At 32.9% G+C, this 13,597-nt stretch overlaps 1 protein-coding gene across 8 annotated transcripts in view; it reads right to left on the bottom strand.

Moving 5' to 3' along the window:
* Positions 1-13,597, bottom strand: part of DCAF6 (DDB1 and CUL4 associated factor 6) — a 119,221-nt gene that overhangs the window by 67,210 nt on the left and 38,414 nt on the right. For all 8 annotated transcript variants that reach the window (XM_064477959.1, XM_031435829.2, XM_031435828.2 and 5 more), the window contains exons 4-7: positions 13,194-13,379; positions 8,268-8,381; positions 6,774-6,909; positions 4,922-5,136 (exon numbers count right to left, since the gene is read on the bottom strand). In XM_064477959.1, the coding sequence (XP_064334029.1) occupies positions 4,922-5,136; positions 6,774-6,909; positions 8,268-8,381; positions 13,194-13,379 (651 nt within the window). The remainder of the gene's footprint in view (positions 1-4,921; positions 5,137-6,773; positions 6,910-8,267; positions 8,382-13,193; positions 13,380-13,597) is intronic.

Here is a 13,597-nt window from a genome sequence, read left to right as displayed (position 1 = left end):
CACCCCACTTCCCCCTCTACTCCCCTCCCGACAACCACTCATCTATTTTCTGTCTCTATGGATATGTTTATTCTGGACACCTCATACAAACACAATAATGTACAGTATGTGGCCTTTTTGTCTGGCTGCTTTCACTTAGCATAATATTTTCAAGGTTCATCCACACTGCAGTATATATCAGTATTTCATTTCCTTTATGGCTCAATAATACTTCATTTTTTGGATATAAACATTTTGTTTATTCACTCACCAGTTAATGAACACTGAAGTGTTCTCAGTTTTTGCTATTGTGGCTAACACTGCTGTGAACATATGTGCACATTTTTAATAAGGGCATATGTTTTCAGTTTTCTTGGGTATATATCTACGAGTGGAATTGCTGAATCATATGATAACTCTGTGTTTCACTTTTGAGGAACTGCCAAACTATTTTTCAAAGCATTCACACCATTTTATGCCAACCAATGTATGAGGGCTCCAATTTCACCACATTTTCATCAACACTTGTCTTGACTTTTTTATTTTAGCCTAGTAAGTGTGAAGTGGTACCTCACTATGGTTCTGATCAGCATTTCCCTGATGACTGGTGATGCTGAGCATCTCTTTATGTGCTTACTGGCCATTTCTTCTTTGGAGAAATGTCTATTCAAATCCTTCACCAACTTTTAAATTAGTATATTTGTCTTTTTATTGTTGAACTGGAACTGTTCTTCATATATTCTGGATACTAGATTCTAAATCATAAATCAGATATAAGATTTGCAAACATTTTCTCTCATTCAAGTGGGTCACTCCCTTTTATTTTTTTAACATGACATTCATTGATTTTTTTTTTTCTTTCCTCCTCACAATTAAGCAGGTTTTGTTAGAAACTTGGTGACAGCTTCGCTGCAAATTTTCTATTTTCTCCTGGAAATCATACCAAGCAACAGGGAGAATGGGGAAAAAACTTCTACATCCTCAGCAAAGGAAACAGGGGAAAAAAAAAAACCACACAAGTTATATATTATGTGTAAGTACGGTTAAGAGCAACTGAGAGTAACAAAATCTACAGAGGTCACAAGTGTGACAGGGAATAATCACAAGATTAGAGGATGCCTAATGTGGCAGCTGTTCACAATCTCGGACAAACAGTCATTTCCAAAAAGAGAGGGCTGCACTCTATATATAAACTTTATTTAGAATAACAAACTAGAGCCCATGTTCCAGGATTACGAGAGAGAAATTTTTATATTATACAAATAAGAACTTATGTTATAACTTCAGCAACTACTTTTGGAACAAGATCTTCAAGTTAAAACCGCCCCAAGTTTGACTTTCTGAGATCTGCAAAATAATTAGTCCAGAATCTTGAAAACGGTACAGTATTCACTCAGTCAGTCAATAAACATTTTTTTTAGCACCTGTGTCAGGCACTACCCTAGGTACTGGGAAAAGATCAATGGACAAAACATACAAAAATCCCGGTGTCACAACGTTTACAGAATACAGTAAGTAAAAAAGTAAAATATACAAAGAAAATGGTAAGTGTTACAGAAAAAATAAAGTAGAAAAGGGAGATAGGTAGTACCAGAGAATAAAGGGTTACAATTTTAAATTAGGTGGTGAGGTAAGGCCTCACAGAGACGGTGACATGGGCAAAGCCCTATAAGAGACGAAGGGAAAGAAATCTAGATGTGGGGGGAGGCCACTTCAGGCCGAGTAAATGCCAAGCCATAAGGTAGAAGCATGCTCAGCCTGCTGAGTAAGTAAGTAAGTAGATGTGGTGGCTAGAGCAGAACAAACAAAGGAAAGAGCAGTAGAAGTAGTAAGAACCAGATGAACAAAGATCCTGAAGTCACTGTGAGGACCTCAGTTTTGTTCTGAGTGAGGTGGGGAGCCACTTGGAGTGTGGATCAGAGCAATGGCATGATATGACTCATGTTTTAAAGGATGACTTTGGCTACTGTGTAGCTAAAGGACTGGAGGGGGCGGATGTGAAAGCAGGGGGACTGGTTAGAAAGCTACTGTTAATAATCTAGGAAGAGAGATGCTGCTGCCTTGGATCAGGGTAGTAGCGGCAGGGTAGGAAGAAGCACTAGAGATTTTGGATACAGGTTTCCCCTGCGATCTGAGAGCAGAGCATTCCTATGGAATCTTTCATAAGCTGAAATGGAGTAAAGCAAAGAAGCAATTACCTTAGGCCACATCTTGCTAATAGATGCACAAACAAATCAAGATAAAGCAAAGATGCTCACAGACACAATTCAAAGCTATGATGCCTGGATGCTGAGATGCAGAGTGTAGTTCCCAGGAAAGGAGCTTGGCGGTGCCACTTGCTGCTCAGGGTGCGCGCTACAAAACAAACGCTGAATGCTATTTTCGCTTTTAACATTTTTTTTCTGTAAAAGCGAAAATCCTCTTTGGAGTTCTTTCAGTTAGCAAAAGTGGGTATTAATATAAGTCTTTAGTAAAAGCAAAGTAGTACAGAAGCAAACTTTCAAAAAGCAGGGGATACCTGTATAACCTTCAGGGGCAAATTATGGGGACCAGGAGAAAATTAAAGATTGGATTCAACAAAGAAGTCCAATAATGGGGTGGGTAGGTGTGAAAAATGTCAGAAAGATATGAGAGAAAAAGGAAAAGAAAAGACAATAAAAAGAAAAAAGGAATATAAAAATAAAGGCAAATGAGAAGTGGAAAAATTGAAAAAGACAAAAGAATATCCTAAATAAAGGATAAAGTAAAAAAGAAATTGTTAGAGGATATAGGAAATAAAAAAAGGCCCCCTACAAATTAAGAAAATATAAATATATTATGAAAACAGAAGAAAAAAGCAAATATTCAACTTCTATTCATAGTTTAAAATGCTGCTCAAGCGTTTCTTACGTTCCCAATAAAAAACAATTATTCCTTCCTTTGATCTACTTATATAGAAGATAATTCTTACACACAATTCTATGATTTTAAGTTTCACATATTTATTTATATCTCTACTTTCACTAAACTGTAAACTCGTGAGAGGTCATGTCTTCGTCACAGTCATCCTTGAATTTCTAAAGTTTAGTATAACATATAGTATAGTGCACAGCAGGCACCCGACAAGTATGTGGTGAGTTGAGATGAGTTTGTCTGAACATTACTGTCAAGGATTTAGCATAAAATACTGAATGAAAAGATAGTGGGATTAAGAAGAAAGATTATTAATTTCTTCAGATGTATAGACCTATGAGTTGTTGGGTTTCTTACAAAACACAGAATTTATTTTTGTAATTTCAATCCATTTTCAGAATTACTCTTCTTAACTTAGTTAATTCAACAAAGAATACTGAGAAAAACATGTTCAGGAAAAAACCAACTGTTCATGACTCAGCCTCATTCACTCTGATTACATAAACATCTTTTGGCTAAGTGTTCTATGGTATAAAAGATAGTTGGCCCACTTAAAATGTTTCTGCATTTCCAACTCTTTCATTATGTAACAGTCACAAAGTTTGACCGTAACTTTACTGAAGCACATTATCAGGAGGAAGTTACATAGCAACAACAAAATGACAGTGCAGATTTCATATTTTCAATCAGACCAATTAACTCAAAAATAGTGTTCATTAGCCATCACAAACTCTTCTTCATCAGTTTCCTAATTCACTTGAACACAGTGCCACATTTAAAATCCCTATATACATTTATAAAGTAATCTTGATTTTGTTCTAATTTTATAGTCCTCTCAACCTGCAAGTAAAATAACTGGATTTAATCTTGCCCCTCACAGGAATTACAAAAGCTGTTTTCTTTAGCACTTTTAAAAAGTATTCATTAATAGGAGTTGGGCCAATACCAAAAAGTCACTGATAGTTAATAAAAAGTCATGGTTAATTTCAAAAGACATTTATAATCAAAAGAATAGAGTGATTGAACATAGGGCATTATAAAATGAAAAAGCCAAAGTGAGAAACATGTTGGGGAAAGAAGCTTAACAGGTGAAAGCAAACATTTTTCTACTGCTGTACACTGTCAAGTACATATTATTTCTGGTTTTTGCTTTTCATAAATAAGAAAATGAAAAGCAGAAACCAGGTTCACTATTATAAAGTTATTTTAGGGAATTAATTCTTTCACATAGTTTTCAATATACAATATATTTATAATGTGATGTATAAATATATATATGTATATATATGTACGTATATATGTATATGTGTATATATTAGATGATGTGTATATATATATAAAAAATATATATATAATGTGATGTGTAAATTTCCAGGAGATTAAATGTTTATGTTCATGCACCAATAGGAGTTTCACTTATTACCATCTACTATTCATATGTGCACAGCAATCCTCTCCTCTCCCAATTCTGTGTGTATGTGTGTGTGTGTGTATGTGTACACACACACACATATGCACACTTTGACTTATCTTTTTCTCACTCACTCATATGTTATTTTATAAAATGTACCTAGGGATAATATTACATGTCACTAGTTCGTAACTGTGAAAGAGGCAGAAGAGAGGAAGAACTGCTGTCCACATATGAATAGTAAGTAATAGGTAACAGGTAAAGCTCCCATTGTTGCACGAACATAAACATTTATTCTCCTAGAAGTTCATACATAACTTTTTTTATTATTTTAATTGCCTTTTCTGCAACTGTTACAACTCTTACTATTTCTTACTGGCTGCTATGCATCCATAAACTTGGAGAAACATTTTGCCATTAAGTATTTTTTCTTTAAAAATATTTCACAATACTTTTCATCTAGCATCTTATTCTTAATTATTTATTAGCCCCTGTTCTTTTGTGTATGTTTCATATCCTTGCTCCCTAGACTGTAAATGCCTCAAAAATTAACTATTTTTTGAAGTCCTTCAGGCACCAGGAGTTACTGAATTAATGTTTTCTGGAATGAACAAAGAACATAGTTTTGAGTAAACTTACTTCTTCTCTTCTTTCTTCTGCAGAAGGAGTTTTAAGTTCTCGTGCTGTATCATCTTTTGGGTCAAAAAGGTATATGTAATCGGAAGAGTAACTAACAAGAATCTCTTGACCATCTTCACTGTAACACAGAGATGTCACCCTGCAGGACTTGTTATTAAGATGGGAAGGGATAAAACGGGCAACCATTCCAGTAGTTCCTCGACCTGCATAATTCCCTGAATAAGAAAATAGGAATTGTTTAAAATTCATGTTTTCCAAGAAAAACACTTTAAAAACTCTTAATCTGAATTATGAAATATGTGATTTAACGCAACAATATAAATCCAAGTTATCAAATTCTATTCCTGGAAGAGATTCTTTATTCAATAGTCAAGTTTTTCAACAAAACAGAAAAGAATATGGTATAAAGATTACATGTCTTCAAAAAAGAATTCATGATTGTCAAAAATTCCAGATTACATAAGTGTTTTATTGAACATGAGTTATTTAACTGATTAAAATGATTTTGATTATAGTCACACTAAATAATCTTTTAAAAATTTCCCAAATTAAGGTAATACAATTTTTATATAAATAGGAAAGCTGAGGTTTAGCAGTATACTGGATAAAACAGTACAGTATACTTTTTAATATGGTATTCCTTTTACTTTATGTCTTTAAAAGATTTTTGGTTGTTGTGGGATTTTCCTCTTATCAGACAACAGAGTGGGGATACCACTCCAACTTTAACTAATTTTCGTGGCCATCAATACAGTACGACAGGGAGACGTATAAGTGGCACCTTACACCCTGCAGGCCCAGGAACGCCAAACTCGAAGACTCTCACAAAGCTGTGTAATTCTGCACAATGAGGTATTCATATTACATTACCACAGTTCCTCCTAAATGTGTATGTCCAAATAGACAAAGACTCCTCAATCACAGTTTGAAAAAAGAAAAAAGATCCCATCTAGTTTTCCCATTTCAGTAATCTATGTTCATTTTCACTGGACACAAATTGACACTGAGATCAGCATTGTTACTCTCTGGGCAAGTCCACTTTTACTTTCAACAACATAAAATATGTGAATATTCTATACATGAATACACACACAAGTCACTGTTCTTCCCTAACTTTTCTCTCCTCCATATTTACTATTATCTTCTTGATTGAAAAGATGGCAAAGAGAAATTAGGAAAGCCAAATGTGGGTTGAAGAGTGTCCCCTGAAAATTCATGTCCACCAAGAACCACAGAACGTGATCTTCACTGGTAATAGGGTCTTTGCAGATGTAATTATCAAAATGAGGTCATACTGGATCAGGGTGGGCCTTAAATCCAGTATGACCAGTGTCCTTATAAGAAGGGGGAAATGCGGACACAGGCACACAGGAGAGAATGGCATGTAAACACAGAAGCAGAGATTGGAGTGATACATTTAAAAGCCAAGGGATGGTAAAGATTGTCAGCAACCACCAGAACCTAGGAGAGAAGCAAGCAACACGTACTCCCTGACAGCCTCCACAGAAAACAACTTTGCAACACCTTGATTTCAGACACTTAGCCTCCAGAAACACGAGAGAATAAGTTTCAGTTATTTCAGGCCACCCAATTTGTGGTAATTGTTATGACAGCCCCAGGAAACTAATACATCAAGTGTTACAACTTTTTAAAGTGATAAACTACAAAAATATCACCATGATAGTGTCACAAAAACTTGGTGAAATGCTATTTTTTATAATAATCCATAGTACTCAAATATATTCTGTTTATTAAATTTTATGACAAACTAATGAAATTTTAAAACTGCAATGTCATGTTTATTCTATGAACTGACAGAATGTCATGTTTTCTCTAGTACATGTCTTTTTACCTGTAGCTCTTGTGCCCAGCATTCGCCGATCATATATTCGTACTGAGCTATCAGAACAACCAACGGCAAGATAATATGGTATTGGTGGACAAATGGCTACAGATGTAGCGGCACGTCGGCAGTTAATTAAAATATCCTACAAAAGATAAAAGGATACCAGTTTTTACTGTTTTCAGTATAGCTCAGTATTCAAATTACATTTACATTAAATTTTATTTATTTAATTTTTGGCCTCAGAACACTTCTCCTATTATATTCAATGTATTCATCAAATGCCTTTCATAATTCTAAGATTTTAGTATTTAAGAATTACTCTAGTTACCAGTTTTTCTTAATACTCTGCCTCTATTTGTACATAAAAGAAATCAAAAGTTTTATTACGGAAAAATTTAACAGTATTTCATTTTTTTAGCTTGGTTTTATTCCATATTTTTATGGCATTTTTGGTTATAAAAGCACAATTAAATCCGTCTACACTGTACACTAAAATACAGCTTTAAAAAATGTGACCTAACAAACGTTAGTACCTATTATTCACCAAGAAACAGGTATACCAAATGCCCCTAATATACAATCTGATATTTTAAACTTATTTCTGCCTTTAGTTCAATGCTTTCCTAGTTATATATGTGTGTGTAGTGTGTGTGTGTGTGGGTGTGTGTATATATACATATAAACTGATTTTAAAATATTTTTAATTTGTATTCTTTTTTCTTTTCTGTTTCAGTGTATAAAATAATCTTTTCTCCACCTAAAGCATGTTAACAATAGTAATTGGTTTAATTACTAAACACTTTACTTGATTATTTGCAATTCTTTTTCTTTTTGGTAACTCTCAGTAAAAATGTATTTAACAATATTTTCTTATTTCACTGACTACTCCAAAATGATTCAAGACAAAAGCTACCATCTCTAAATAAGATTTGGGGTTAGTTGCCTGGGGCCATTACACTGACAGATTTCTCAGGTCTTTTCCAAGTTTAAAATAGTATTTAAAAAATACAAAATTGATAGTCAATCTCTATATTTGGAGAAGTGAGCTAAGTCAGAATGAACATGTTGACAGAATGGTATCTAATAATTTAAAAGAAAAGATAACATATAATTCTTGGTTTAAAGGGCAGGGTAAAAATAAAAAGAAGACACTAAATTACTATATGCTTTTATCACTGTTATTGGTAAGCCAAAATTGTCTCTGTAAGCAAATGGAATACTTTGATAAATACTTGAAATTTTTATAATGCTACGGTATATACCAAACAATTATATAAATTTTCATAAATATATTTGAAATGTAAAATTTAAACATAAGCTCCCTAATTTCACTATTAATATTTTAATTTTAATTTTTTATTATAAAATAAATGCTTAACTAAAGATTTTACCAAACAAAAATTTTAAATTTACCCATAATTTTATAACCCAGAGATAATTTACTAACCAATTTTAATTACAATCTTAATTTGTCATTTGTACAAAAAACTTGAATCTTACATCTTTGCAATCTTCTTTTGTGCAGCTAGTTTTGATGCGTGTATCAAACCACCTAACAGTTCCATCTTCACCACAAGAGAGAAAAGTATACGGGTCATTAGGTACAGTCATAATCTGAAGATGAAAACAAAAGTATAGGAAATGTTATTGAACATTTAAACAGATGGCTTTGAAAAACATTGCTGTTATATCATAAAATGATTAGGGCAAAAGCAACTGAGAACCATTTATTTTAATTATTTATGACTTACCCAACCAACTATGATGCAAAACAGTACAATACATATAGAAATAAGCAAGAAGTAACTGCTAAATTAATATGACTCACTACTTTGGAGTTTGAAATTAATGTACCTTCAGATAGAAAGTTCTTTAAAATTAAAAACTCCTAACAACCTAACAAGAAAAATTATACCACAGGAAACTTGTTCAAATTATTCAAAGCCAAATTTTTATGTTTTCTGGATGTGAATTTACACTTGTATTAGAAACATATTATAAAATTTTCTTCTCTGATAATGTTTATGAAAAGTATGTGATGCTGAATTGATTTAAGCACTTAAACTGAAACATTTTTAGATATTCCTGTATTCACTTCTGGTTTAGCAATAATACTGTAAGTTAAGGCCCTCAGTGAAACTCCCTGCCCAGCAAACTACCCAGCTCCTGTGTCCCTAGAAATAGAAACTACCAAAATCGGGTATTTAGCATTCCCATTTAGGTTTTTATGTATGCATAAACAATGGAAGATACAGTCCTATGTTTTAAAACTTTGTATACATGAAAAGGTGCTCAGATTCATTAGTCATTAATGAAATACAAATTATAATCCTAAGTAAACATTACTATACATCACCACAATGACCAAAGTGAAAGAGACTTAATAATATTAAAAGTCGATGAGAATATGGAGCAACTGGAGCTCTCACAAATTGCTGATAAGAGTGTAAAACAGTATAATCACTTTGAAAAACCATGTGTCAGTTATCTACTGAATCTGATCATATGCTTCTTCCATGACCCAGCAATTCCACTACAGATAAATGCCTGCATAAAGGCACCTAAAGATGTGTACTAGAATGTTCATAGCAGCATGATCCATATTAGCCTAAAGACCTGAAACAACCTAAGTAACCAATGAGAATAAGAATAGGAATTGTGATATATTCTTAAAAGTATATACTAAAGCAATAAGAAAAACAAATTACATAAAACCAGTGATTAAAAATGAGAACAGAAGATTTCTTGCCAGAAACCAATGGAGTAACATCTTTAAAGTGGAAAAAAAAAACTGTCAAACTGGAATTCTATACCCACAGAAATATCTTTCTTATTTCTGAAGAAGATTTACAGGATACTAACAAGATGAACAATATTCCCATTATGGGAGTTCCAGAAGAAGAGAGAGGCAGAGAGTGGGTAGACAGCCCATTTGAAAAAATAATGGCTGAAAATCTCCCAAACCTGAGGAAGAAAATGAACATCCAAATTCAAGAAGCTCAGAGGACTCAAACTAGGATGAACCCAAAGAGGCCCAAATCAAAGACATACTATAAACAACTTGTCAAAAGCTGAAGACAGAGTGGGTGGAGGGAGGGTACAGCTCAGTGTTTAGAGTGCATGCTTAGCATTCACAAGGTCCTGGGTTCAGTCCCCAGTATTTCCATTAAATAAATAAATAAATACTAATTAGCCACCCCCCAAAAAACCAAAAGTCAAACATACAGTGAATGCTGAAAGCAGCAAGAGAAATGTGAGTCATTACATACAAAGAAGCTCCCATTAGATCACTGGACTTCTCAACAGAAAAATTACAGGGCCAGAGGGGAGTGGGGTAATATATTCAAAGTGCTGAAAGAAAAAACCTGCAAACCAAAAGTATTATATTCACCAAAACTGCCCTTTAAAAATGAAGAAGAAATAAAAGCTTTTCTAGAAAAACAAAAGCTGAGGAAATTTATCACCACAAGATCTGTCTCGCAAGATCTGCTGAAGTCCTTTAAGTTGAAACGAAAGACACTAGACAGCAACACACAAGCATATGAAAATAAAAAGCTTGTGGTAAAGGTAAATATATAGACAAATACAGAAATCTATAACACTGTAATGGTAGTGCATAAATCACTTTTGAGTATTAGAATTTTAAAAATAAAAGCATTAAAAATTATTCTAATACATATGTTAATGAATACAAAATATAGAAAGATGTTATCTCTGACACTGGTAACAAAGTGGGGAATGGATATAAAGGAATAAAGTTTTGGTATGTGATTTAAGTCATCGGTTCAAGATAGATTGTTACAACTATGTTTTATGTAATTCTCATGGTAACCATAGTGAAAAAAAAAAAAAACAACCCTATAAAAAATTACAAAAGAAAATGAGAAAGGAATCAAAGCATGTCACTATAAAAAAAAAAAAATCAACAAAACACGAAAACAACACGAAAGGAAAAGAGTGACCAAATAATCGCAGGACACACAGAAAAAAATTAATTAAATAGTATGAGTGAGTAATTTCCTATCAGTAACTACCTTAAATGTAAATGGTACAGTACTAAGTGGGAAGTTGATAGTGGTAAATACCTACACTGGAAAAGAAGAAAAATTTCAGATCAACAACCTAACTTCATACCTCAAAGAACTTAAAAAAAAAAAAACTAAAGCCAAAGTTAACGGAGGAAAGAAATAATAAATACGAGAGCAGAAATAAAGGATATGGAGAAGGAAAAAATATTAATAAAACTAATCTGTTTCATAAACAGGGCATCAAAATCAACAAACCCTTACCTTGACTAACAGACAAAAAGAAAAATGACTCAACAAAAATCAGAAATAAAAGAGGAGACATTACAAGGTAGACCACAGAAATAAAGTCTTGAAGAGACTACTCTAAATTCAACAACATATGGAATAACCTAGAAGAAATGAATCAATTTATAGAAACATACAATTTATCAAGATGAAATAATAAATAAATGAATAAATAATTTGAACAAACCTATACTAGAGTAAGGAGATTGAATCAGTAATCAAAAATATTCCAAGAAAGAAAAGCCCAGAACCAGACTGCTTCATTGGGGAACTTTACCTACATTTAAAATTGTACACCCCTCCTCAAATTCTTCCAAAAAACTGAAAAAGAGGGAACACTTCCAAACTTATTCTGTGAAAGCAGGTTTACTATGATACCAAGAACATCAATAAATTACAAGTATGAAAAATAAAAAGGAAATCCACACCTAGATACACTGTTGTGATATTATTGAAGGGAAAAAAAGCAAAGAAAAACAATTAAAAATAGTCAAAGAAGACAGACAATTTAACTGCAAAGGAATCACAATTAGACTGATGATTCTCAACTTCAAAAGTAAGGTCAGAATACAGTGAGATATCATCTGAAATAAAATAACTATCAGTCTAGAGGTCTATATCTAGTAAAATTACTTTTGAAAAACTAACATAAAAAAGACTTTCTGGAACAGGATGAAAAAGGAAGAAAGGAATGAAAGAAAACCAAAATAGGGAACTAAAATTGTTTTACATCAACAAACTCTCACTTAAAGGAACTGGTGAAGAATGTACTTTAGGTACAAAATGATCCCACATGGAAAATCTGTGACGGAAGAGCCAAAGGTACTGGTAAACATGTAGTAAATCTGAACAAACACTAACTAATAAAACAATTATAATATTTTAATTCATGAGGGGAAAAACAGGATATAACTATATAAGCATATAAAATTAGACAAGGGATAAAGAGATTATAATGTGCTAAGGTACACACTCAGGAGAAGGGCAAGGTATTTACTGACTAGACTTTAGACATTCTTATAAAACATGAACGTCTATCTTCCTTGCAAGTAGCAGAAACAAAATGGGCCAAAAGCAAAACCTTCAAGTAATTCAAAAGGAAGGCAAAAAGAAGAGGGAAAATTAACAGAGGAAAAAATTTTTAAATAGAAAACTTGTAATAAGACATATATAGGGGAAAGGGAAATAGCTCGGTGGTTAGAGCACATGCTTAGCATGCAAGAAGTCCTGGGTTCAATCCCCAGTAGCTCCATTGAAAAAAAAAGTGGGAGAATATATAGATAGAGCCAAATATGTCAGCACTCGCAATAAACATAAATTGACTCAAATATCCAGTTAAAAGCCAACATTGAAAGAAATGGGTAAGAAAAAAAAAATCCAGCTAAAGAACACTATTTTTATAAGTACACACCATAGCATGAGGATACAGAAGGACTGAAATTCAATTAATGGAAAAAGATATACCATATTAATACAAATAATGGGAAACCAATGAATAATCTGATACAAAGAAATAAAGTGAAAAGACCCTAAAAGAGCATTCTGAAAAGTAAGCAATTTTTCTGAATCAAGTAAAGCAGTATAATTGAGTGTTAAATTCATTTCACTTCATTTAATAATTTAGCTCAGGGCTTGAGCGTATTAATATTAAAATCCTTTAGGAACTGGATTCTTTTGTCTAGTGTACTAGGGTTCCTGCTAACATGTGAACATTTGATAAGCATACTGTCGATGACTGTATGCAAGACACTGAGAAAACACGCATGAGGTTAAAGCCTAATACACAGCCCTGTAGCACAAGAACAGAAGCATCTTTAAAAGCTGATACCCATTTGCTTAGAGTACAGCTGCTCAAGGAATTACAAACCCTATTACTATTACTGACATCTTATTTCTTAACTTCATTCACAAGCCTATACATTTTCTCAAATACTTTACTGAAATCTAGACAGTCTGTCGGTAATTTCTCTACCTATATATGCATGAATGTGTACACACACACAAATCTACGCATATGTACATACACACATCTACTTATACATACATACACACTTACACACAACATACACACTTACATATATGCCATATATATAAAATCACAGTAATACTGTACCTCATAGGTAGTTCCATAATGGCACGTAAATTGGCACTGTCTGTTGGTTTCTGCATCTTGTTCAACATTGGTATAAAATATTACCCCATCTCCAGAGCAAGATACAATCTGCTTATCATTTGTGCACGGTAAGAACTTTGCACTAAATATATTTGCTCGGTGCCCTGAACGAATTGTTGTCAAAACCTGAAACACACAGAAAAAGCAGTTCTTAGTAATTTATTATTTGACTGAAAGAAATATTCATATTTAATACAATCAAAGCCAGGAATAAATTATCATTAATATTCTCATCTCAATAAAAACTCATTTGATTTCAAAGTATTACAATTAGAAAAAATGAAATCAGAATTTCACATATTTTCTTTTTTCCCCTCTGAGATGTGAAGACGATTAAGTTTCAT

The sequence above is a fragment of the Camelus dromedarius genome, chromosome 23 (genome assembly GCF_036321535.1).
Source record: "Camelus dromedarius isolate mCamDro1 chromosome 23, mCamDro1.pat, whole genome shotgun sequence".
Taxonomy (NCBI): domain Eukaryota; kingdom Metazoa; phylum Chordata; class Mammalia; order Artiodactyla; family Camelidae; genus Camelus; species Camelus dromedarius.
The sequence above is the reverse complement of the archived record's forward strand: the minus strand, read 5'-3'. Positions and strand labels throughout refer to the sequence as shown.